The 27009-nt window shown below is 39.4% G+C and overlaps 1 protein-coding gene across 1 annotated transcript in view; it reads left to right on the plus strand.

Annotated features, from left to right (window-relative positions):
• Positions 1-27009, plus strand: part of LOC110954841 (FERM domain-containing protein 5-like) — an 87959-nt gene that overhangs the window by 48625 nt on the left and 12325 nt on the right. Inside the window, exons 2-8 of the mRNA XM_022199563.2 lie at positions 15644-15748; positions 18416-18458; positions 18645-18723; positions 22002-22099; positions 24317-24440; positions 25893-25980; positions 26101-26189. Coding sequence (XP_022055255.1) covers positions 15644-15748; positions 18416-18458; positions 18645-18723; positions 22002-22099; positions 24317-24440; positions 25893-25980; positions 26101-26189 — 626 coding nt within the window. The remainder of the gene's footprint in view (positions 1-15643; positions 15749-18415; positions 18459-18644; positions 18724-22001; positions 22100-24316; positions 24441-25892; positions 25981-26100; positions 26190-27009) is intronic.

Genomic DNA, 27009 nt, shown 5'->3' on the forward strand with positions numbered 1-27009 from the left:
CCTCTGTCAAAATATTTCTTATTTGCTTGCAAGATTTGACTACGAGCTTACAGTCAGCATGTTGACAGGATGAACATTGCTGCAGACACAGCAGCAGCTCTTACCTTTCTCTACAGTGATCAACAATTCAGCTGCATTCCCACTTGATTTTAAAGTGTTTTCCTGTTCTGATATTTCATCTTTTTTTTAGCACTTACCACAGTACAAGTTTGTTTTATATATCATGGGGGCAGATAATTGGCATAGTGGTATTCGCTGTGTTCTGATCATTTATTTGCAGTGGCTTTCTCAAGATTTGTACATATTGCGGGCATGCCAACAAAGAGGGCATCCCTTTATATGGAATACCTCGATAGAAGAGTCTAATGTGGTCATTTGAATTTGTTGTCTTCACAGAGCGTTTGGATGGACTGTCAGCAATAAAAAAGGCAATTTAGTTTTTGTTCTGTTGAAGATATTTATTTAAACTCTGAGTCCAGAAACTACAGCACTGCATCCTATCTAAAATATCTTCATTTGCTATTCATATAGCATAATTGAACTGTTACCAGTTGCAGTGTAGATGATTTTGTTGCTTGGCTGAACAACATATGCAGTCTGGCAAATGTTCGTATTGTTTTCTAACACACTCCTGTGGATTCATGCACAGAAGCATCCAACGCATGTTTTTCCTACATTTTAAAAATGATCCTTATCAACAAAATCTGAGTTCTGGTAAGAAGAAAAGATAACAGGTTTAAATACTATGGAAAACAGGATCATTTCCAGAGTTATAGCTAAAACTTTAAGATTCTTCAAGGACTTGTTATAAGTGCCTTGTTCAGTCCCTCAGGCTGGAGGGTTAAAGGAAGTACAGAGAGAACAGGTGCTCAGTGGTTTGGCTTCTTTTCATCTCGTGCACATCACTGCCCTTTTCCTGGAGAAAAGCCTGAGAGACTGCTTAACTGGGGCAGCGAGACATTTTGTCGCTTGTTTTTCTTTGTCTGCTTTTTAAAAATTTTCTGTTTCCTTCCTTCGACTGCTTTCTTCTAAACCACAACACTCAAGTTTCCTTATTGCCCTGTCCTCTGTCCAATGCCCCTATCTCCCCTCTCTCTCTGTCAGTGTGTTCATATAGTGGTCAGCACTCAGAGTATGGTTGTCCCTATAACTCTTATGGGTTTCCTGCTCTCAGGGCCACTTCTCTGCTGTGGCATCTCCGTAATGGAGCCCCCAGGAGCAGGGCCTCTACCTTAACGGGAGAGGATTTACACAACTGAGCCCTGATTGTGAACGCAGTCCCAACATTGCAGAGTCCCACTGGGCCACTTCAAGGGCAATAAGATGGCAGCCTGCTGACAGTGAACATCTTTTTAAGAGGATCGCTGTCTTTCCTTCTTGCAGCTAAGGGGTGTTTTAGGGGCCTATGACTGAACAGAAAAAGGCCATAACAGATGCCTGTTACTCTGAATACAACAACCAGTGTCCTACCTGATGACAGCATGTGTTGTCTTACTGGTTGGTAATGCATTGTAGATGGAGGAGCTCTTTTTTTTGGAGCAACAACATCTTTGTGAAATTAAGTGACACTCTTGTATGTCGTGGCTGTCAGTAGGTGATTTTGTATTTCAGGAGAAACAAAACATCTGCTGAAACCATTGCATGAGTTATTTGTCAGTTACTGTCTAACAAACTAGAAAGGATGGAGTTTTGTTTTATCTACATGAATGCATTTCATGTTCTCCAACCATATTCTGTTAAAGCACATTTGTAAGCTTAAACACAGGTAACAGTGTTTCTGACTGATTGTGCTTTGTCTGTCACTTTGGTATGACGGACTGATCTAAATAATGTCTATGACAGTCAGCTGTAGGTTGCCATTGCTCTGCTTGGATGATTTAACCAGGAGTGTTTCATGCCAACACGTGAATCACATGTTCATCTAAGGAACCTGGATTTTTATTTCACAAAAGCTGGCCTCCCAAAATCATTGTCATGGCCATATGATTTTAAAAGTTCATACATGAAGGAAAATGCAAAATTTGCAAGAGTACAATCTTAAAACTACAATGTACAATTTTTCTCTGTTTTTGTGAAAATACAGATAGGAACTAAGTATAGTAAGTGAATATCCAGATAATAACTAGTAAAAAGGCAGAAGAAATGTGTCATTGTATATATTAACTGTAAAAAAAAAGCCTACAGCTGCAAATAATGTCCACATCAAAAATATCTATTTCTATAAATAGTACTTTTTGTGTTTTTCAATGTGCAGCCATGTAATTATACATCTGACTGTATTTAAAGCAGAAAACAGGGTTGCTATTTTGCTGATATTGCCATTATTTGAGAAAATAAATTATATTAAAGACTGAAAAATGTAAAATCACCAGCAAAAGTTATCAACATCCAAATCTGTGCATCATGTTCACGTCAAAAATCTTTATTTTTAGAGTTTGTTTGCTTTTACAATGTGTGATCATGTAAAATTACACCATTTTTTTTCTATGGTTCAAATACACGATTTGGCAGTGAGCTTTAGAGGTGCTAGTAGACATATTTTTGAGCTATGGAGAAAGACAGGCTTACTGTTTGCACCTGGTTCCAGTGTTTATGCTAGCACCTCCTGTCTAGCTCCAAACACCATCCTATTGTACTCCCAGCTTTGTTATTACACACGTGGACAAAATTGTTGGTACCCCTCAGTTAAAGAAGGAAAAACCCACAATTCTCACTGAAATCACTTGAAACTCACAAAAGTAACAATAAATAAAAATTTATTGAAAATTAAATAATCAAAATCAGCCATCACTTTTGAATTGTTGATTAACATAATTATTTAAAAAAACAAACTAATGAAATAGGGCTGGACAAAAATGATGGTACCCATAACTTAATATTTTGTTGCACAACCTTTTGAGGCAATCACTGCAATTAAACGATTTCTGTATTTGTCAATGAGCGTTCTGCAGCTGTCAACAGGTATTTTGGCCCACTCCTCATGAGCAAACAGCTCCAGTTGTCTCAGGTTTGATGGGTGTCTTCTCCGAATGGCATGTTTCAGCTCCTTCCACATATGTTCAATGGGATTCAGATCTGGGCTCATAGAAGGTCACTTTAGAATAGTCCAACGCTTTTCTCTCAGCCATTCTTGGGTGTTTTTGGCTGTGTGTTTTGGATCGTTGTCCTGTTGGAAGACCCATGACCTGCGACTGAGACCAAGCTTTCTGACACTAGGCAGCACATTTCTCTCCAGAATGCCTTGATAGTCTTCAGATTTCATCGTACCTTGCACACTTTCAAGACACCCTGTGCCAGATGCAGCAAAGCAGCCCCAAAACATTACTGAGCCTCCTCCATGTTTCACCGTAGGGACAGCGTTCTTTTCTTCATATGCTTGGTTTTTGAGTCTATGAACATAGAGTTGATATGCCTTACCAAAAAGCTCCAGTTTGGTCTCATCTGTCCAAAGGACATTCTCCCAGAAGCTTTGTGGCTTGTCAACATGCATTTTTGCAAATTCCAGTCTGGCTTTTTTATGAGTTTTTTTCAGCAGTGGTGTCCTCCTTGGTCGTCTCCCATGAAGTCCACTTTGGCTCAAACAACGACGAATGGTGCGATCTGACACTGATGTACCTTGGCCTTGGAGTTCACCTTTAATTTCTTTGGAGGTTGCTCTGGGCTCTTTGGATACAATTCCAACGATCCGTCTCTTCAATTTGTCATCAATTTTCCTCTTGCGGCCACGTCCAGGGAGGTTGGCTACTGTCCCGTGGGTCTTGAACTTCTGAATAATATGAGCCACTGTTGTCACAGGAACTTCAAGCTGTTTAGAGATGGTCTTATAGCCTCTACCTTTAAGATGCTTGTCTATAATTTTTTTTCGGATGTCCTGGGACAATTCTCTCCTTCGCTTTCTGTTGTCCATGTTCAGTGTGGTACACACCTTTTCACCAAACAGCAGGGTGACTACTTGTCTCCCTTTAAATAGGCAGACTGACTGATTATGAGTTTGGAAACACCTGTGATGTCAATTAAATGACACATCTGAGTTAATCATGTCACTCTGGTCAAATAGTTTTCAATCTTTTATAGAGGTACCATCATTTTTGTCCAGGCCTGTTTCATTAGTTTGTTTTTTTAAATAATTATGTTAATCAACAATTCAAAAGTAATGGCTGTTTTTGATTATTTAATTTTCAATAAATTTTTATTTATTGTTACTTTTGTGAGTTTCAAGTGATTTTAGTGAGAATTGTGGGTTTTTCCTTCTTTAACTGAGGGGTACCAACAATTTTGTCCACGTGTGTAGCTGTCAAACATCACGGTCAAAGTATTTCTTTAAAAGTATATAACTTAAGAGTTGTCACCATGGCCAGATTTTATTTCCAAGCTTGCATTACCAGAATCCTGTTGAACTATGCAAATGTATACAATGTTTTATTGAAACAGAAATGCAAGTTCTGCTCAAGATGAGTCAGATTGCCTGACTTCAAAGTAAAGTAAAATGTGAAGTGGTTACATCGTGGAAGCCCAGGTGCATGAAAGAGACACTCACAGCATTATTCCACACAAGTTTGGGGATGAGCAATATTTCCTGAGCAATTAAAATAAGTGTCACTGTGCTGTGCAGCAAGAATGAATCAGGATCCTGCAGCCAAATTTAAAGTAATGGCTGTGCGGGCAAATAAAGACCCAGTCTGTTGCAGTTTGGGAGGAATTACACAGAAAGGAGAGAGCCTTATCTTCAAGCAGAGGTGTGAGTCATCCTCATAGAATTACCATTGAATGAGGCTTTATTCACAGTTTGTCTGCTTTTTTCCCCCAACATCAGTGCAGGTCTGTGTAGCCTTGTGTTTCTAGATGAGTTGTACTGAAATGGTGTTGATCCTTCAAAGAATAACTCCATGGTCTTCAGAAGCAGGGTGCTGCAAAAAAAAAAAAAAAAAAGAAGAAGTGTTTTGTGCCTTCGGTTTGAGTTCATGTGGTGCTGAAATGAAGTTTTAGCAATCAATTCAGTTTTTGCTATTTCAAAGAGGCCAATACAGCAAGATGACAGTGATAAATGAATACTGTTTATCAGTGCTGCTTCATATATGTCATGACATGAAGCTAATATCAACAGCTGGTTAGTCTAATGTAATGTAAAGATTGGCGCCGTCAGCACATTTTTCTCATTTGTTCATTCATTCCAGCTCTAGTATGTAAATACAGGGAATGAAACCTTGATTGGACAACTGTTAAATAAGTAGTGGCACTATTACACAACCATGGTATTAGTTTTTTTTAAGTATGTCAAAATTTATGGACAACATACCTGAATAAGTAGCTGTCTGTAGATGGCATTGCAATCTAGCTCATGTATCACCTCCATCAGATTGCCAGGGAAATCATGTTGAGTATAAATCTTCTAATACCACACAGCTGCTGACTGACAGGAACATCCACTGCAGTCTTTCACTTCTGTGTCTGTGCTCCAGAATATGGAATGTACCCATTACCATATCATGAGATTATAGTAAGCCATTTACAGGCTTTGCTTCTCACAGCTTTGGCGGTAGCGACTTTAAGAACAGTAAGAATCAGCATGAAGATCATGCAGTGGAGCTCTGAGATATGCTAACTATCAACTGTGTTGTTGAGCCCCAAAGAAGCAGGCGATATTTAAAACCATTCTTCCACTTAATCACCTGCTACCCAGCCGCTCGGCGCTGTGTTAGAGTTACAAAACTGAAACAAAACATTGTTGTGCACCACTGTTACCAGACGCTACTAGAAGCAGTAACCTTTCAGGACCATTCGCTCAGTTGTTGCAATTTCCATCCTCTAGCTTAAAATGACACCATCATTTATTGATGTGGTGTTTCCCAAGCTGATATGGAACCCCTCTCAATAATTAATCTCACGCAAGTCCTTGCGAGGCTGAGAGAGCGGCGTGCTGCTGCCGACGCTCCTCTAAGGACCACAGTGATCATTTGGCCCCAGTCTGGGTTATTTCCATCTCCCCGTTTATCACTTTTATTATAGCTGTGATGAAACATTGCGCGTGCTTCCATAAAGCACTTACGGCCCTCTGCTTGTTTAATACATTCCTCTCTCACTGACAGGCCTGCACTAATCTCATTTACCCCCAGTCACTGTGGCTAATATCAGGGCTGGCTGCTGTGCACACTCCTATACTGTTCCTACTGCATATGATACATACTACATACATGAATACGTGCACTGTGGAAGTAGACAAATAATCGCTGTTACTGTAAATTTAACTTCCAATGTTATTTTTAATTCCTTTACTGCTGCTATTGCTACATTTATTTTCTGTTGATTGTCTGAGTTTGAGCTGAAAGCAGGTCAGTCCACTCCATGGGAAAGTGGTTTCTCAGTGTCATTTTGGCTTAAACTGGGAGTTTAATCCCACACGTGAGACATCCACAAGGGATTCTGATCAGATATCCAAACAACCTCCATAGGTTGAACATGTTACTGATGGTGTGCCCTGAAACCATGAGATTAAAACTCATATCACGTGTTTGTATTCAATTCAATTCAATTTTATTTATATAGCGTCAATTACAGTCAACTCGTCTCAAGACGCTTTACAGAACCCAAATGCCTGACCCCCAGAGCAAGCCCAGAGGCGACAGTGGCAAGGAAAAACACCCTTTTAACAGGGAAGAAACCTCGAGCAGAACCCGGCTCTTGTATCTATGATCTTATTGTTTCAGTTGTTGCCCAGAGCTCACAGCGTGGCGTTGAGGGTTGAAACATCGATGGACTGGTGAGCTTTGTTTTTAAGTTTACTGCTTCACTGTAGTCGAACACTTAATCTAATCCTTAGCAAAGAAGAGGACCTGGAGACACTTCTTCAGGCACCTTCAGTCAGAAAGTGCAATTGCCAAGACACTGTTGCACCCTTTACTCACTGTTGGGCAACAGCAATCAAAGATTTTCTGAGGACCAGGGCCTCTTGACATTGAGGAGCTGACCTTTATTGCGTTTGTTTCACTCTCAAAGGAAAAAGCAAATGCACATTGGGGATCACAGCTGAGGTTGTCAAACCTGACACTCCTTTCCTCAGCTTCATTTTGAGATTTTGTCCCTAACAATCACAAACAAAACATATTAAATGTCCTGATAATGGCTCATTACAGTTTTACATGACAGTTTCCTTTACTAGACACCCCTATAGATACTGACATCTTTTTCTAAATCCACAAAACATGTGTACAGTCCATGAATAAACTCCCATGACCCCTCGAGCGTCCACAAGAGTTGAGAGCTGATCCATTATTCCACAAAGGCCCTGTTGCTCCTGAATATAAAGTTTGACCACGTGTGGTAGTCTACCAAAACCTTCTTCAGGAAAACTGATTAATGAAGCATACAGTAAGAGGTAGTTCTGGTATTTTGGCACGCCAAAGTGATGGTGTGGACTCATTCCTTGGACTCCAAAAGCAGGTGTGCACAGGTGGCCTATATATTTTTATGACACATACAAGTTACAAGTTCTTTTCATGTTGTCTTCATGTTGAAATTGAGCACGATATGAGGCTCATTTTGCTTTTCCGAATGTTCTCATATATATGTATGTATATATATATATATATATATATATATATATATATGTATATATATATACTAAACACTGAAAAGAAAATCTGAGTCATCGTGTTTATCAAAACCCATCATGACAAATGGTATAACAACAAGACAAGTAAAACAGATTGTCAATGCTGTGCTAAAAGCAACATGAACAAAAAACAATGCAAAAGAATAATCATTTCTCAGTGTCTGTCATTCATTTGCAGAAAGGAAATTCTCAAAATCATTTTCTTCCCTTTTCAATAGTCAGTAATTAATGATTTGGCTCCTGCTGGGACCATTCAGTCACTTGGATCTGCTGCAAACTATTTTGTCTGTGTCCTCACAAATTTCATGGCTGCGTGAGTCATACTTCTGAAGATAATAAAACCCTTAAAGGTGCCATTCTGTGCCCTTCATCAGAAAATCAAGCCAAATCTTCGATGTTCCCACAGTGTATCTTTTATTTTTTCAGCTTAAAATACTGCAAAGATGGTTCATTTCACCATGCCTGGAAAACCCCTTGTTCTTAACAGACTATTCTGATCTGAAAACCACTGAGCTGCTGCTGTTCACACTCTCTTCAGGAAGATCACGTTGTCTGCATTTGAGCTGGATCACTACTGGTTAGTGAGGTGTTGCATGGCGCCTTTGTTCCAATACTGGGAGGCTCACTAGATGCTGGGAGGGGCTTAAGGAATGCCTGAGATAGTGCAGCAACATATTTCCTGAATTCTGCCTGAATTAACATGGATTGACCCATTTAAGAGTTTACCAAACCACTTTGAAGCCAGCAGAAAATCCTTCTTCAAGTCCACCGCTTTGCCTACTCCCAAGTTTTGTGTTTTGTCACTTCAAAAGCTCCATTTCTTCTGAACTGCTGAGACCTGTCTGACTCTTTCTTGACTCCCTAAACAGTTTTAAATGTTCTCATGTAGTTTGACCAACAACTATTACAATCCATATCCATGAGATGTTATTATTTAGTCTCCTAAAGTCAGTTGTATCCAGGGGCAAAAGCAATCATCTGCCCCTACTTAAGCACACACAGGGGCCTCCAGGCCAGCCATTTGTCCTGATTAGAGAAGACCAGTGAGATCAAATATTGAAGTTCAAGGATTTCCTCATGAACCTAATGGAAGCTGACAAGGTAATAATAGCCCCTGCTCCCTTTATTTTGTCAAAGGTGCCAGCATACACTGTGCCATTACATTTTCTTGTAGTAAGTGCTTTTGTGATGCTGCTGCTTGATGTTCTCCGTTATGTGGCAGAAAATGTGTCTTTATTTTATTTGATGATATACAGTACATCATAATAAATCTATTTTTAGAGGAATTTACAAGAGGAAATGTGACAACTTGAATTTCTACACCCAGTGCAGTTATGTAAGCCGTACCCTGACAGAGGCTGAACAGTGGTAGATGAATGTGTTTAATTACTCTAGGAAGTACATTTGTACAAATGAGTGTGATCAGTGGAAACACCATTTTTCAAAACTGATGTACGTAAATATGTTGCAGGCCAAGTTTAAGTAAGACTGCTCTTATGTAAGACAGATTAAGTGGCCTATAGCAGAAAAGATGTTTCAGAAACGCTGCTGAATATGGATGGCATGAAAACATGACAGTCATTTAGGGACATCAGCCGATTTGAACGGATCAGAGTCTACATACTGGACTCACGGAGCCGCATTAGAACACTCTGCTTGCTGTGTTATGCAGGAAATAAACAAATTCATGTTTATTCAGCTCATTATTTATAAAATACTGAAGTATTAAAGCGACCGTATGTCACTGCAGACTTATTCTAAATGAGCCCACAGGGAAACATGCTGACATTAAGCTCATTAATAGTTCCAATTCTCTGCAGTGTGATGTGATGAGCCGACAGTAGGCAAGCCATGCTTTGTTTATTCTGAAATGTGATTTAGCATTTCTGGTTAAAAGTCAGCTTAATTTTTCTGTTTTTGAAGCCCAGTTATTATGGGGTGCTGGAGACTTTGCAAAATAGGATGCATCCCAGCAGTCCTGTGACCAACATCTTTTACAGCCAGTGTAAAGTCCTTATGTTGAATCCATCCATCCATTCTCTATACACCGCTTTATCCTCATTAGGGTTGCGGGGGGTGCTGGAGCCTATCTCAGCTGACTCGAGCGAAGGGAGGGGACACCCTGGACAGGTCGCCAGTCTGTCGCAGGGCTACATATACAGACAAACAATCACACTCACATTCACACCTACGGGCAATTTAGAATAATTAATTAACCTCAGCATATTTTTGGACTGTGGGAGGAAGCCGGAGTACCCGGAGAAAACCCACGCATGTACAGGGAGAATATGCAAACTCCAGAAAGACCCCAGGCCCACCCTGGGATTTGAACCGGGATCTTCTTGCTGCAAGGCAAAAGTGCTAACCACTATTCCACTGTGCAGCCCTACCTTATGTTGAATATGAACCAAAAGTCAATTCCGCTGTAAAGCCTGTTGTATAGGCTCTAACATGGCCATTTATCTCAATAGCAGGTTATTATATTTCCTGATTTCATGATGCTTTTTCACTGAAAGGGTTTTAATCCAAAGACAGCATAGATCCAATTATTTCACCTCACAGCAATGAAACCTGAGGGAGAGAGCACAGCAGGAGAAACAAGTCCTACACAGAAATCACATGACCACAAACCACATAATAGATCTGCAGTTTATCTACTCAAAAACAATAAAACAGTGCTTTAACTGGCAGCATATATTATTTCCTCTATGTAGCCACCAGTGTATTGCAGCTTGGCTCTGAGTTTAAATCTCATAAGGATGTTGAAGAACACTTAACTTCGGATCGATAGTGTTTCTGCCTCAGAGTCGGCCTTTGTGTCCCAGTGGAATCCCAGTCAGCTCGCTGAAGTTCAGTGTGCCTCATTAGTATGCAACGCAACACCACATATACATTACAAGTGTTTGGTCAGCTGTCTACTGGCAAGAGATTCTGCTGCTTTATCCTATTATAGTTTAGTCAAGTCAGACAATGAGTGCGGAACAAAGTTAGAGTTCGATTTCATTGCAAACTGCATCAAAGCGCAGAGCTAGGTGAATTACCAGGAACAAAGGGATTACCTGCACTCAATGTGATGCAAAACAGAAACTCAAGATCAGAAGTTGTTTATGAAGTCATGGCAATTAAAATCTATTGTCACAACTGTCCAATGTAGAAAGTGTGTGTGCATACTTTGCACTGTTGGTATTGTAATCGGTGGTCTTTATGAATTGCTTATACAAATGCGTTTCATTCCTCTTCATTTATGTGTTTAAGTATGGGACTGAGATAAATCACCCTCCATCTTTGTTGTTGTTTCGTAACTACTAGCATGGACATGGATCATCAGTGACTTGATCAGCAGTAACACACCAAGGCGCGGCATACACTAACACACAGGTGCACACATAGAAGGAAAACACACATTAACAACATGATTAATTGGGGAGGCTTTTTTGGGCATCGCTGGAGTTTACACTACCGAGCACAGATGGAGGGAGTGGGAGGAACAGACTGAAAATGTTGTGGATGTAGAGGTTTCACAGGTGTGGCACCGACATTTATAATAGAACAAGAAGCATTGAGGCTCCTTTTATGTGTGTGTGAGATAGAGAGAGACCGCAAATGGATGTGTGTGCTTCTATTTTTGCTGCTGGCGAGTCAGCAGGCATGTCCTGGTGAGTCAGGGTATATGTCGTGACAGTGACATACAGACACACTGACAGAGGAGATGGAGGGTCAGCCTGCTGCATCCTGGGAAAGGTCCGGTCAGTGCACAACTTGACACAACAGAACCTGATGTGTTTAGGTTGAGCTCTGCTTTGGCCTGGGATAAAAATCGCTCAAAGACTTAATTTAATTTGGAGTTGTGTTTGGGGTCATTGTCCTGTTGAAAAATAATTGATGGTCCCACGAAACGCAAACCGGATGGGATGGCATGTCACTGCAGGATGCTGTGGTAGCCATGCTGGTTCGGTGTGCCTTCAATTTTTAGTAAATCCCCAACAGTTTTGCAGTTTTCCGGACTGACTGGCCCTCGGTTCTTAAAGTAATGATGGACTGTTGTTTCTCTTTACTTAGCTGATTGGTTCTTGCCATAATATGGATTCTAACAGTTGTCAAATAGGGCTGTCAACTGTGTACCATCCTGACTTCTGCACAACACAACTGATAGTCCCAACCCCATTAAGATGGCAAGAAATTCCACAAATTTACCTTGACAAAACCATTTCAGGAGACCTCATGAAGCGTATTGAGAGAATACCAAGGGTTTGCAAAATTGTCATCAAAGCAAAAGGTGGCTACTTTGAGGAGTCTAAATTATAAAGCATATTTAGAGTTATTACAACATAGAAAGTAGCAGAAATGAAGAAAAAACATTGAATGGGAAGGTGTGTCCAAACTTTTGACTTGTAGTGTATGTGGTTCAGTATACGTGTGACGTATTCAATAGCACAAGAAGACACGCAATATGTGATATATAAAAGAAACGTTGAAGATATTTCACCTTTTTTTCCCAACAAACTTATTTTACACAAAGTATGCATATTTAAGGGTGGCAGGCTTTGATTAACAGGTGATCCTGATATGTTTGCATGGCCTACCTAAGCCCACTCACACTCCACCTCTTCGCTCATTTTTGGATTATCTAGTAATTAAGAGAAATCAAGTACTGCCAAGAGGGCACCTTGCTGAGCTTTAAAACCACTTATCAGGAAACCTATGGGTGACGTCATGGAGGGTTTTCATATAATCTATGAAACATACAGAGAAAAGAGGCGAAAGATGAGAGAAACTCCTCTTCAAAAACAGCTCACTCATTGTGACACTGTGGCTGTTAAAGATGCACAGTTTTTGTTTATTTATTAAGAAAAAAGCGACTCCTCACAGCTTGGCTCTTTGGTCATGAATGACAACAGGCACAGTTTGACTTTGACTGAAGCACATGGGACAGGAGCTCTACTGTCAGGAATCCCTGTCAGTGTGCAACCACATGTCACCTGAGGGGGTTTATTCTGACATCTGATCTGATATTGAGTGAAAAAAAGTTTGGACAGGCTTCAGTATAGATTCTCTCATCCTCTTAAATGATGCGTCTCCACAGCTCTCACATAGATTGTTGTGAATCACTGACAGACCAGTCCATCCGTGCCGTTATTCTCCCGCATTTTTTCGATAGATTTTTGATTGCGGTGCTATGGCAGGCTGTATTGAGATGCATTAATCAGTGTCATCTGCTCTTGCTTGTTCTATTCCTCTTCATTTTGTCTCTCTCTCCCTATATTTGGTTTTGCCTTTCTCTTCTCTTTTCTCTCTTCCCGTTCTCACATATCTGCGTTTGACTTTCTCTGACTATGCAGTTTTGTCCCTTATGTGAACACAGTGTCTCTTCCAAAGGGCAGAGTCAGATATTCTCTAGTGTCATTTACCGCTGAAGAAAAAGAAGATATTTCCTATACGTACACTGTACCTGGTACGGTAAAAAAAAAAAAAATCCTCTGAAAGTGCAGGCATATACTCTGCTCAAGTCTCTTGGGTGGTGCACCCTAAACCAGATGCTTTCCGACACATTGGAATAATGTATTCAGACGTATTGGAATAATGTAACCCAAAGTAGAACTGCCCGGTTAGAAATTCATAAAACTGCATTTACTTCTTTTCCCTTAGCGAAAAAGTCTATAAACATGTAAATGTGGGATATTTCGTACTACTGGACACAGCATGTCTCTGACTTAACTCGAAAGTTCGTATTGGACTTGCAGTTTGCTTGTCAACAGTAATCTGATGATGTGTCATTTCCTTGTTTTGACCAGTACCCTGCACATTGCCAGTGGATTATCCTCCCTTTTAATTCATCAGTGTAACTCGTAATAGATGTGTAAGCTGGTGCAGACAAAGACCCTAAAGAAGAGGTTAATTCCTGGCACAGCGTTGGTCATTTTAACGACATATTACTCTATGATATGAATACATTTAACCTATCACAAGCCATAAGTTTGTCTTGGATTGTTTTAAAGGAGACTTGAATTTAATTATTTTGGTACTGAGACTGAACCCTCCATAAATACTCTTCTAAAAATGGTGTTCCTTTATAACTACACTGCATTCTCAATTCCCTTCTGAGGGAAGTTTTCTCCCGAATTACATCATAATGTGGCACAGAAACATTTCTAATTAACATATCTTGGTAAGTTATTTTATTGCTTTACTGTTATGCATTTTCACTGACATTAGTATGTTAGATGAGTTGATTCTCATCAGTTTGGTAAACCAGAAAATGGAGGAGATGCTTGAAATGTGTCGTGAAAGGAGATATTTTAACTCAAAGTGTCATATTTTCCTGAACCAAACCACACAGAGAGTGACAATGAAACTGTTGCCTTGGAATAATGGTTCCATGCATGATGCAAACCCCAGTCCCTTGGATGAAAATCCTATTGCAGACGTATGATTACCACCAAATAGTGACCTTTGAGGGAGTAAATGTATTTCTTTTAAAATGTAAATAAGTATACAGTTTAGTGTTATAGGAAAGTGATTGTTGTGAAGCCACAAAAGCCGGCCATTTTTTCATTTTAAAAATGAATTTAAAGTAAGTGCAGAGACATTTTCCCCCATCCCGGGTGAAAATGATAATCTTTAAATGCTGAACTTTCCACGGACATCATTCAGCAACCTGAAGGTCAAACTTCTTCTATAAACATACTCACTTTTAAAATTAGATATATTGTAATGTGGGTTTCATCAACAGTCCACACCTGACCTGATTATATTTAAAGCAAAGATTCAACGTTTTTTGGAAATCTGCTTATTTGCCCTCTTGCCAAGGTCAGTACCACTCACATAAAGCATTTTTTTTACTTCCAGGGATGGGAGTGGGTTAAACATTTAGCCTGGTTTACTGAATTTTTCATTATCAGTTGAGATCATTCTTTAATATTCTGCACCCTGTTACCATGACTAACCCTTTTTTGATGTAAACATCATGCTTTTGAACCTGTTCAATAGACACTCTGCAGTCTTTTCTTGTGCCTCCTCACCTACAGTCCTCACTACAAGCCTGAGGACAGCAGCTATTTAAAAATATTGCAGGGGTTTAGAGTTACATTTTGCTGGCTTTGCTGTAAAGCTCCCAATTACTGGATTGTGGTTTGCTATGCATTCAGTGGCAGCTGTGTTTCCATCTACCTTATTGTTGCAGTTAAATCTAAATAAAGACTCCATTAAAAATAGGCTTTAATGAGACTTTTGGGGCAGATGCTGCTTTTGTAAGGCCCTGCTCACACTGAGATACAGTGTTAGTGCCAAGACAGCAGGGACTGCTCCTCTACCACCTGATCAAAACATTGTGTATCTGAATTAGGGTTTCCTGTATTTCAACTGATTTAAATGTTATTTTAACAATTCTAAAGTGTGATCACTGCATCCCCAGGTTCTATAAATGTTTGCATATTTGCAAGAGTCAAATTTGTTTGTACTACATTGCATGACAAAGGCTTCCTCTTCTTTCTCAGTCTGCCTTTTTCCTTTGCCCACACCTTGTCTCACTGCTTTTTCAGGTCTTTTTCTGAAGCAGAAATTTCTCTGAGCTTTCACAGATGGCTGCTGCCTCAATATGAATATTTGATAGCCCTCATATATCTCCCTTGAGGGCAGTGAAATATTAAAACACTTTCTGGTGGCCGTTTTGACTTCTCAGAGGCTCCAAATAAATGGGCTTCCTGATGAGACGGAAAGACATCACTTTGATGTGATGCTATCAATATGTTTTTAAAATGTCCTCTTCATTTTATTATGTATGATATTTCTCACTGCTGTACCTTTACACAGTCTAGACTTCAGATTGAAGCGTTTTCATGGATGGTATGCACCATCGATCTACTGGGGGATCATTAACTGTGTCTCTGAATATGCAAATACTGGGCAGGAGGAAGGAGGCAGTGGAGTCCTGTAAAATGAAATCCCTCTTTTGTATTTTTTCACTTCCCTTCTGTCTTTAATATCCTACAAGAGTCAGTGTGTTATATGAATTTTCTCATGTTATCTCTCTTTCAGCGGGATGCCAAGGGACAGTACCTGTTTGACCTCATCTGTCACCATCTCAACCTGCTGGAGAAAGACTACTTTGGCATTCGATATGTTGACCCAGACAAGCAGAGAGTAAGTATTTATCTTCTTAATAAGAATCCCAACTAGATTTCTGTGGGATTTAATTCAGTTTTTTCCAATAGCGTCACTCTGCTACAGCATGAGTCATGATTTAGGCTCTTCTCCTTCTCTCTGTCATCTTCCTTTCATTTAAAATCCCTCTTCTCATTTGTTTCTTTGACACCCTTTCATCTGCAATGTTTTTTTTTTATCATTATTTTTTAAAGCATTTCTAAGACTTTATTCATCAATGGTAGTGGAAAGAGACAGAAAATGGTGGTAAAGATAGAAGCAGAACGACATACAGGGAGCAAAGCAGGGATTTGCTGCTAAGAGAACATGTACCCCTAATATGCATCAGTTTGACTATCAGGTCATCCATCTGAAATTATTTTAACAAACTTGACCATTAGACTGAACTAATTTTAACATTTTAAACAAACTGGTATCTGTTAGTAAGTTGCTTTGGTATCTAACAGTGTACTGAACAACAATATGACATCAACATAAGATATCAGATTTTAAAGTTTCTTCATTTAATCTGTTGGATAATTTGTGATTAAGAAAATTGTCCGCTTGAATGAAAACCAAGCTACACAATTTTGTTTTTAGACAAACCTGATAACTTGTGTGCCCAAGTTAACAAAGTAAATTTTCACATCCTTGAAAACCCATTTTGTTTCTCAAGGGTAACACAGCGTTGTATTTGACAGCCCTCCACCGATTTTAAGGACAACACTTTTCAAATGTACATTTTTAAAAGAAATAATGGGGAGCTGATGCAAGGATAAGAAAGCATCTGTGGTGACTTTTATTTCAAAAAAGGAATGTTCTGTTGCTGCTCTGTACATTGTCCCAATCAGTTTCTACAACCTCTCCACAGTGGGTTTTAGAATCTGTAGACTATAGAGCAAATTATCTGGTCTCAGAAGTTGTGATTCATACTTTAATAAATGTTGTTTGGTATAAATGTTAGCTCTTAATGGTCTAATTAATCTTTTTTTCCCTCTAAATAAATATTCAGGACAGGTAGGTGAGCCAACGAGTTACAATTATGCAAGCTGGCAAAAGGCCATCCACTTTGATTGATTTGAATATCAGTCTAAGGAATTAACAGTCGTGGCTGAATCTGCAGGGCTTGAAACTCAATATTCGTTAATTATGCACTCTTGAACTATAAGTAGAATTACAAATGCCTTTGAAAGCTTGAAAATGTCATCCACTTTGCACTCTCAATGGGCCTCATTCATGAAGCGTTCTTAAGAACTAATCTGTTCTTAGAGCCTTCTTACGAAGATTTTTGGCATTCACGAACGTGTTCTTAACTGACCTGTTCTTAAAAGTAAGAACAAATTCTAAGAACACTCAGGAGGACTCTTACACACAAAAAATCTGTTCATTTAGAATTTTGTTACAGTCAAATGTGATCCAAAAATTTAGATTTCTTTCTTAAAATGATTCAAATATTACCACAAATTATTTAATTTAAAACTAGATTTATTCAAGTGAATTTTAGTGATCAATGGTTTTATAGTTCAGTGCCAGTTAAACTCAAAATCAGATTTTAGATCTGAAGCTGCACTTGGTCACATTAACGTGTTTGGAGGTCTGTGGGAGGTACAAGCGCAATGACCACTACGACGTGCACACGCGATGACCCCCGCCACGTGCACACGCAGTAACTATTGCAACATGCGCACGTAATATCCACCACGCTGACCGCTGCCACGTGCACACGCCCCGGTGTGCACGCGCGCGCTGACCGGGGAGACAAGGCGGACATGGCCTGGGCAGTTTTACCTGTCACTGCAGCAGAGGCAGAGGGTGTTTTATTATGACACACACCCTTTCTGAGTATAAAAGTTTAGCTGTCTCAGGTCAGACTTTATTGGCTGTTTGAAGCTCTGTCATCTGCAGAAATGACCATCACTCTGGTGGGCGGAGTTTCACCTGCACTCCAGTGCTCACGTGTCTCAAACACTCTCTTGCTGCTGCCTTATAAGGAAGTTTAGAGGGTGTACCTTTTACTTTTACAAGTCAATACAATGTAAATGTCATGTTACTGAGAGGGGAGGGTGTTCGTAGAGACTGTTCTTGAATCCGGTGCATCTCCCTCCTAAGAACAGGTTTGGCTTGTCAAGAACGCTTCGTGAATCCAACGTACTTTTCTCTTGGGAGTTCTTAAAGCCGTTCTTACGAACGCTTTTCTACGAACGCGTTCATGAATGAGGCCCAATGTTCTTTCTGTGTTCTGAGACATGAGCCAGCAGACAGACGTTTTAGGAAAGCTTGAATGACAGCTAATCAATGAACAGTCAATCAGTTAATATAAAAACTAATAAAGGTAGCATAACAGTATTGTAGTTTACAGTTACCTTGTCGTGACTTTGGTGCCCCACTGTTGTCAGTGTGTCATTATCTCACTGATTAAAGCCAGTTTTGTCTGGTGATGTTCAGCACTCTGACAGAAAACAGCTCTCTCCTGATTATCTTCCAAACAGCTTTCTTTCTATCATCTCCTCTCTGCGTGGCGACTGCGTTGGAGGGAGTCTAAATAAACAGAAGGCGAGGAGATGGGAGTAATTCTACTGTGCCTTCCAGCTATAGATTACAAGTCATCATGCTCAGCTGCTGAGCAATCAGACCCCAGACTGACAGCTCTGTCTCTTTTTCTCACAGCACTGGTTGGAGTTTACAAAATCAATTGCCAAACAAATGAAATGTAAGTATTTCTTTTAACATGGCTGATTGGTTTGTGCTTACTGTTTTGACCGGATCACTTACATAATGTTTGATTAGAAAAAAAAACATAATATGCAAAAAGAAATCATGTTCGTACATACTTCTGAAATATGACAAGAAGAACTGCAACAATCCAAGACTTCCCTTTTTTGTCTTCTACTCGTAGCCCAGCCTCCATTCACCATGTGTTTGCGTGTCAAGTTCTACCCACCCGACCCTGCTGCCCTGAAAGAGGAAATCACCAGGTAATATCTCAAGATACGCAGTGTTCAACGGGTTGTTTATTTGTAAGGGGGCAAATACATTATATAAGTGTTGCCATTTGATTTATTTTACCAGAGTTAGCTTAAGGCTAATTTTCATCTGAAAACATACCCACAGTGACAAAGCGGCATGAAACAAGTCAGAGAAACAAGAAAAGTGGTAATATAGAGTGGCACACAGTAATACATCATGTGCACACACCATGTCAACACCAGCTGAATGTTAGACAAATTAAACGCAAGGATATCTGTTTGCAGAAAGGATCCTATAACACATATAGTCAGTGAAAGACACACTTTGAGTAAGTCAGAATTAGCATGTTGCGACTTTTTTTTTCGCTGATGAAGTCCTGAAATGGAGATTAATGACTTGCTTTTGCTTCCTCAGGGCTTTGTTTTGGCTTCTCAGCTGAGTTAAATAGAGTTTACGACAAACAAATTGTGCCATTTGTGTGTCATCATGACTACAGCCTTGTATTTGGCCTAAAGGGCTACAGATAGACTTCTGTGTGCAAAGGTAGCCACAGTCCCTCCCCTCTGAGGGACTAACATACTACATTCAGCAGTTATGTGTTTGATTAAAATCTGAAAACCTGTGAATCAAAAGCAACCATGTGATCAGATGCATGAAAAGATATTCTAGAAAGTTTTTATGAGCGAAGATAAGAGAAGCAGTGTAAATCTGGGGGCTCGTTTTTGCTCACAAGTTACAAATAAAATCCAGGACTTTCATGTTCATGTGTATGAGTCACAAATATAGTATGTGTGTTGATGAGGGAAACATGGAAACATTTATGGGTTCTGTAAAGCGACATGAGACAATTTGACCTGTAATATGTTTTGACAAAGCTGTGACAGACAACCAGCACAACGTTGTGATATTGTTTTTCCGCTGGTGTCAACGTTGTATTTATTCATAACAGCTACCTGTCGGTTTGTTCCACCACACGCTGCTAAAGCTGACAGCTCTTACTGTGTGTCATGGTGGATGGGAAATATGCCCGGTGTAGAAGGTCACGAGGAGCCATCACACGCTACTTCAGCAAGAGGTCGTGATGTGTGTTATCGCATTGAGATGGGATTTGAAATTGCAGAAGAACAGAGTGCAAACAATAAAAATCACATCACAGCCATGCAGTGAGGAAACAAATTGTGCACTGTCACCTTCCAGCATTTTCATTTGGAGTCAGCAGCAACAAAGAACAAAAGACACAAACCGAAAAAGCACAATTTAATTCATTTTTGGGAGTCAACTCTGCCAACACTGTTTTTTGTTTCGTGAAAATCCCCCCTTTTTTGAGCGTTAAAGAAAAAGTTAGAGTTCTGGCAAAATATTAATTCTGAATCTAGATTGTAAAAAATCCAACCCACATAATTAAACCACCTATTAATAAGGTTCATGGAGTTCTTAAATACAGCTAGGGAGAAAACTATGAAAACGCTGACACACAGCAAACTCAAATGGCAGATATAAAATAAAATCAGGCTTCACTGTAGGGAGAGGAGGATTTTATTGAACAAAAAGGGGGAGGAAAGACATCTCTGTCTTCTACCCTTCTTTGTCATAAAATCATATCAGAAATATTTTTATAATTGGTGTTAAGCTTCTGCAGGCAGGGAATAGCAGCACTGCAGAGATTTTAAGGAATAAAATTAGATTTTGCTGCTCAGATAGTAAAGCAGGTTGTCCACTAATCTGTGGGAAAGTGTTGGCGAAGTTTTCTTGGGCAAGACACTGAACCCAAATTTCCTCCTAATGACAGGCGAGCACCTTGCATGGCAGCTAACCAAAGGTGTGTGAGTGTGTCTGTGAATGAGTGGCTGAATGAGAAATGTTGTTTAAAAAAAAAGGTACTTTGAGTAGTATTGAGGCAGAAAAGTGCACAAAAAAGGTATATGATGTGATATGATATGAGATCATATGACCATGGACTTCCATGAGAAATTTAAGATTGATTTAAATTTCCTCTTTATTATTAAATGAAATTGACCATATAATTTGTATTAAAAACACATGTGGGGATGAAGGTGAAAAAGCCCATTTAATACACACATTTAATATATTATTAGAGTATCCAGAGCTCAACACAGTGAGTCTCCATGCAGGAGGGAGATTTAAATATTTCTTTTTCATAAGCTACAGTGTCATGAAGCTCCTCACTCCTGCTGTACTGTGTGTGGCATCCGTGACAGCTGAACAAACTGCTGCGAGGCGCGAGCTGGAGAGTTACCGAGCGCACAGATCCCTGTAAATCACATCCCTCGACTGGTTGCCACGCAGTGAAATCTCTCATTCGCTATCCAGCTCTCCTTGATAGAGCAAAACGCCGGGAAGGAAGAGCTCCTCTGCCCCCCATCCATCTGCTCTCACCCGAGGCTTTCACATTCACACAAATGCATAGCGGATCAGCAGTTGTCATTTGTCTCCGACTCTATGCCCTGTTTTATACCTTTGCAAACACAGGATGAGGTAGCACGAGGGAATAAATACAATCAGATAGTTCCATACAAATGAACCCAGAGTGTAAGTTGCATATACCTTACATTACAGAGCACAATTTATAACCTCAAGTAGTGATCTTAGGTTATCTTGAGTATTCTGTCATGTAAAATGCTCAATATCCACACTGACTCTGAAATGGTGTTTCTCACAGCAATACTTAATACTGCTATTCTATTTATTGCTTTGCTGCTTGGAGAGAAGCAGAATCACAGGAGTATGAAATGAATCCTGGGTGGGAAAATGGACGTGAAGAATTTCTGGATGTTGCAGATGAGGTCAGAAGATTGAGCTGCTCCCAGTGGACTTCAGAAAGCACCTTCAATCATATTTTAAATTATTGTCAGTTCTTAAACTGAATAAGATTTAACTCAAAGTTTCCCTCCAGTGAACCTATATGTGTATCTAATATTATTTAAAATAGATTGTGAAAGGGCTAAAGAGTATTATTGTTCTCAGTAGCTACATATGTTTTATGTTTCACTGGATCAAGTGACAGGATAACTTGTTTGTAGTGACCACAGACTTACAGTAGTACATAAAATTGGATACTTGCTTCATAAACTATTTTCATGTATTTCAGAGAAAACTATTTATCACATTCATTTGCACTTATTAAGTTACTTATTTTTTCGAGATTTTTGCTCCCGTTAGACTCTGGCACATCTACAGCCCCGCTGTTCATCTGTAATCATCTAACCGTCAGTAGATCCTATAAAAATAATGACTCAGATCCGGTCCTCTGTGTTCCACTCCACAGATATCTCGTCTTCCTGCAGGTTAAGAGGGATCTCTACCACGGTCGTCTCCTGTGCAAGACATCAGATGCAGCTCTGCTGGCTGCCTACATATTACAAGGTACCATCAAACCTGATTATGTTGGTGTTATTTTGAATTCTGACAGTTAATACACACTTGCTGTGGTTCCTGTGTGTGCGTGTGTTCGCATGTGCATGTGTGTGCATATGTGCATGAGTGTGCGTATGTGCATGAGTGTGCGTATGTGCATGTGTGTGCTGTGTGCACTCACTTCCCTCCATATATGTATGAGGTTGAATACTCACACTGACGGGGTCCTTGAGAATTTCACATTGCTGTTTTTACTCTGGATTAAAAATATCAAATTTAAAACCCCCACATAAATGCAATTTAGACTCAGTTATTGGTTAAAATATAAAACCAATAAAGCTTTATTTGAACAGCACCTTTATAAAGAATTCACATGCAGGTCAAAGTGATTTACAAGTGACTGAGGGAACATTAAAGTCAGTGTGTTTTCCTGGACAAAATCTGACAGTTTAGCAAAAAGCATTGACAATTTTGGTTCCTTTGGGTTTCAGGCTCATCAGCATGCAGAGAGGTGCGATGCATTTAGAAACAGTTTCCCTGTCACACACTCTGCCAACCAACCTTCCTGCCAGCATTTTGTCTCCCAGCCTTTCCCTGAATCTAAATGTTCTCTGTGTTTCTTTGTGTCCTTACAGCACCTTTACAACAAGGCAGATTGTCAGTGTTTTGGGAGGCATTAGCTAATGTCCTTTCAAGTATTTACTTAGTGACAGCTCAAGATCATCGGCTGAAACACACAGCACAGTTAACTTTACCTGCACCGATTTTACAGTTAGAATTGTACAGTAGTGAGAGAACTAAAGAAGGGAGAAAAAAAAAACATTAAGTAATAACTACACCGGAGTGAGACTAACTGTTTGACTAAGCAAATGGCAGTACAGTGGCTGGTTAGTTTAAAAGCTCTGGGATGAAATGCATCAGGTGAGTGTGTGAAAATGGCTGGAAGATGGAGGCCTTCCCAGCTTAACCTCTACGATAGTAGTTTTAAGTGTTTTCCTCAGTAGTGAATCAGTAGTATTTACTGTACATGTAAACTGGAAGGGTTTTTGGATACATTTTTATCATCACATGCTACCTGAGCTGGACAGTGCTTCCCAGAAAGTCAAGCTCTCCATATATTTCCTCCACAATCTGTAATCTGATGCCAGTGGAATGACACCAAGAATGCTGCAGCTGGCTACAGCAATGCAATGATCAAGTGTTTCTTGAGTCTACACACATACCACTCAAATAGCTAGTGCATTAAGATAAGGTAAGAAAAAGGTAATTTATTGGTCCTCACACAATTTTAGATCTATAAAGTAAATCATGGAGCTGCGTCTCATCAATATTTACAGTCCTCGCCTTTGCTAACTAAATGTCACAAACCCCACATCAGTCAAACAAATCACGCTCAGCTGATATTGAGGAATTTTTAAGTCGTGTGGATCTTTGAGTGTTGGAGCTCCTCTTCATCAGCCTTGGACTATTCAGCAGGCATATTTTTGATGTTTTTGTGTGTGTTTTTTTGTGAATAGGAGCTTTAAAACCTTGGCTTTGTGGTGTTTGCCTTGTGTGACCTGCAAATTTGTACTGTAGGCTTTTGAGTGTGTTCATGCATTCATTTTGAACACAGAGAGAGACTAAAGTGAAACTTGTCCTTGGTTCAGTAATTGAGAACAGACATTAAATATTAAAAAAATCTGGATTTCAAGAAACTGCTTTAACTTTAAAGTGAAAATCTGACTTCTATAAACACAATTACTTTTTGACTTTTGCCTTACATCATCGTTTGTTTATCTATAAATATATGCTTGATCCTAATTAAACTGTCATGGAAAGCTGCATACTCCTACTGTAGTTCAGAGTTGTGCTGACTATATTTTGACCACAACACAGTCTGTATACTAATGTTTAAGGCACATGATTTCAGATCAAATATCAACAACCCATGCACCCATCAGTCTCTGTTGAAAATCCCAAAATAATTAAACCATGATGTTTTTTTATTGGTGTGTTTAAGTGTCAAACAGAACCCCAAGGAAAATTCAGACATCATTTGTCTAAAATGTTGTGGATTATCCAAATGCTTTCTAATTAAAATATGTTTGTTCAGATTGTCTAGTTCTTAAATAATCTAAATTTATTTCATTTACTATATTGGGAATTTGTTGTTTTAAGGGTTTAAATGACTTGAAAATAATCATTAATCTTTCCATTGGGGTCGCTTCTTTTCTCATTTCCCAGCTGAAATTGGTGACTACGACCCTGGAAAACATCCAGAGGGCTACAGCTCCAAGTTCCAGTTCTTCCCCAAGCACTCAGAGAAGCTGGAGCGGCGGATTGCTGAGATCCACAAGACTGAGCTGATGTAAGGTGACACCTGTCCAGATCCCTCTGTACCTATGTACTGCTTGTGTTTTGTAGAAGCCAGAGTGCAGGGCAGACATCACAGAACCACACCCAATTCATCGCTTTTACACTGAACTGCTGCCTTTAGATCTCTATATGACAACAATCTGCTTTACTTACAGCATTAATTACAGCTACAGTATAATTACATTGTTGCACATTATGGTGATGTGGTAAGTTGCATGAATCAAAAGCAGTCATTAAGAGGTATATAGCTTTGAATTGTTACAGAATCTACTCCAGAGGATGCTTTACAAATAGTTTTATAAATAGTTTTCATTTATCAATGAGTTTATCAATGCATGACATGTAGATTGATTTAGACATTTTAGAAAACGTGCATCAATTCCTCTGTGGATTTAGGTTGTTTCAGTATTTTATGTCTCTTCTCATATTCTAAGACTGACTGGATGAGATCAGCTGTACCATCTGTTGCAGGACTCCTTGTTATTTTTGTTGTTGAATTAGATTTCTGGCCATAAGTTTGTTATCATAACCAGCAGGATGCCTTACTGGTGGTGCTGTGCTATGATATGAATTTTAACATCTGAAGTGCCTAAAACCATCGCACAGTAATGTATATACAATACACAGAACCCAGGAGGACACTGGTTGTAGATTTGATCCTACACTGCCCTCTATTGCTCATTTCCACCTTCTTCCTACAGCTAAAGGCATTTCCTCAGCTAAAGCATTTTGTAATTGAAGATAATTGAGTAGATTACTGATAAGGCTCCACGAAATGGCATAAATTTGCTCCTATTAGCATAAATTCTACTCCATGTTGTAATTTACCTGAATACAAGGCGAACTCTGTGACAAAGAAATAATGGAAGTAAATCAGTATGTTTTATTGTGCATGAGTGTAAATAAAAGATCTACAATATATCCTCCATTTGTGCCAATGTGACTCACACACTAGCTTCAGCAAAGATTATTAATAGAAGAAAGTATGGATAGCAGATTCATTTTGAATGCTGTATTTCCTTTGGTCAGTTTGACAGCTGTTGAAACATTTGTCATCGCTTCAACGTTTGATTTGGGACAAAAGAGCCAGCTTCAGTTTCATTCTAAGACACAGAGAACAGATTTGATTACGTATTTGGAAAAAGATGGTCTGCTCAATATGATCCCAGCAAAGATTTGGAAGGGTAAGCTAGTGGTCCCAGACTTTTTTTCTGCAAGAAATGTAGTATGTATTACATCTGACCGCTTTAGGAGCTACGCATTCTTCTTTTCACCCCGCTGAAAAAAGCAGAGGAGTCTAATAAAGAAGCTATGTGGTTTATACTTGAAAAAATTTAGGTTATTTTCCGTATTTTTCAGAAATAAACACGTACAAATGATGTAATAATGCTCTGGCAGAATCACTTCTTGGACTCACTGTTTTTTTTCTTTTTCTCTTTCTCAGAGGTCAGAGTCCTGAAACATCAGAGCTTAACTTTCTCCAGAAGGCTCAGATGCTGGAGACGTATGGAGTGGACCCACATCCATGCAAGGTAATCAAAACAAAACAACCGTAAAGTAAGCCATGGAAGAATTTTACTTCTTTCTTCAAATGTCTTTATCTGAGCAGGAATCTGCCGGAAAATACAATCTGTTGTTCATGTTCCTGTCAGGATGTGTCTGGCAACCCAGCTTTTCTGGCTTTCACTCCTTTTGGATTCACTGTGCTGCAAGGAAACAGGAGGGTCCATTTCCTCAAATGGTGAGCACAGATGCACACTTAAAACCTGATGTGATAATCATATTTAAACGAAAGGTCCACATTAGAGAACAAGACTATGCTGTGTGTGCATACAAAAATGAAAAGTAAAAACTGCCCTTTACTGTCCGCACAATTTCACACGCAAACATACTCACTAATTTAACAGCTTGAGCATGAGTAGAGAGCCAGTAAACCCAACAAATTGCTTAATATTCAAGTCCAGATTTTCACATTTTTTATGTCCACAGAACGCACAGCGAATGGTTTAGGATAAAACAGCTCAAAAAAATCCACAATCTGTCATTTAAGATATCAGAAAAGACAAATAAAATTCTGAAATTAATTGAAATGTAATTTGTTGTTCAAATCATCCGCATGCAGTACAACCTTTATTTTTGTGAAATTTGGTTCAAGGAAGTCCAAAAGAAACTAAAAGTTGCCAGTGATCCATACAAAGGGATATTGACGACCTTTCAGGACGTCTGAGTCAACCAGCTGTGAAGCAGGGCAGTTGTTTACACAGAGTCAGACATGTGTTGTTGTTAAATCTGTTTCTTCGGCTGTTGCAGCTTATCCGTGTGATTTTGTTTGGAATCGATGTGTCTAGACTTTTCAGCACAGAAATGAAACACTGCTGATCTTATTAATTTACCTCCGGCCACAATTAATATTTTACGACCTTTATCCATTTCTGTCTCCCCCTTTCTCACCCTGGCTTCATCGCTCATTCTTTCTACTCACATTTCTGCCTTTCTGCCTTTTTTTCTCATTATTTTGCTCTCGCCCTCATTTGGACCGTCTGCCCATGTATCTCAACCTC

This window comes from Acanthochromis polyacanthus, chromosome 2 (genome assembly GCF_021347895.1).
Source record: "Acanthochromis polyacanthus isolate Apoly-LR-REF ecotype Palm Island chromosome 2, KAUST_Apoly_ChrSc, whole genome shotgun sequence".
NCBI lineage: Eukaryota > Metazoa > Chordata > Actinopteri > Pomacentridae > Acanthochromis > Acanthochromis polyacanthus.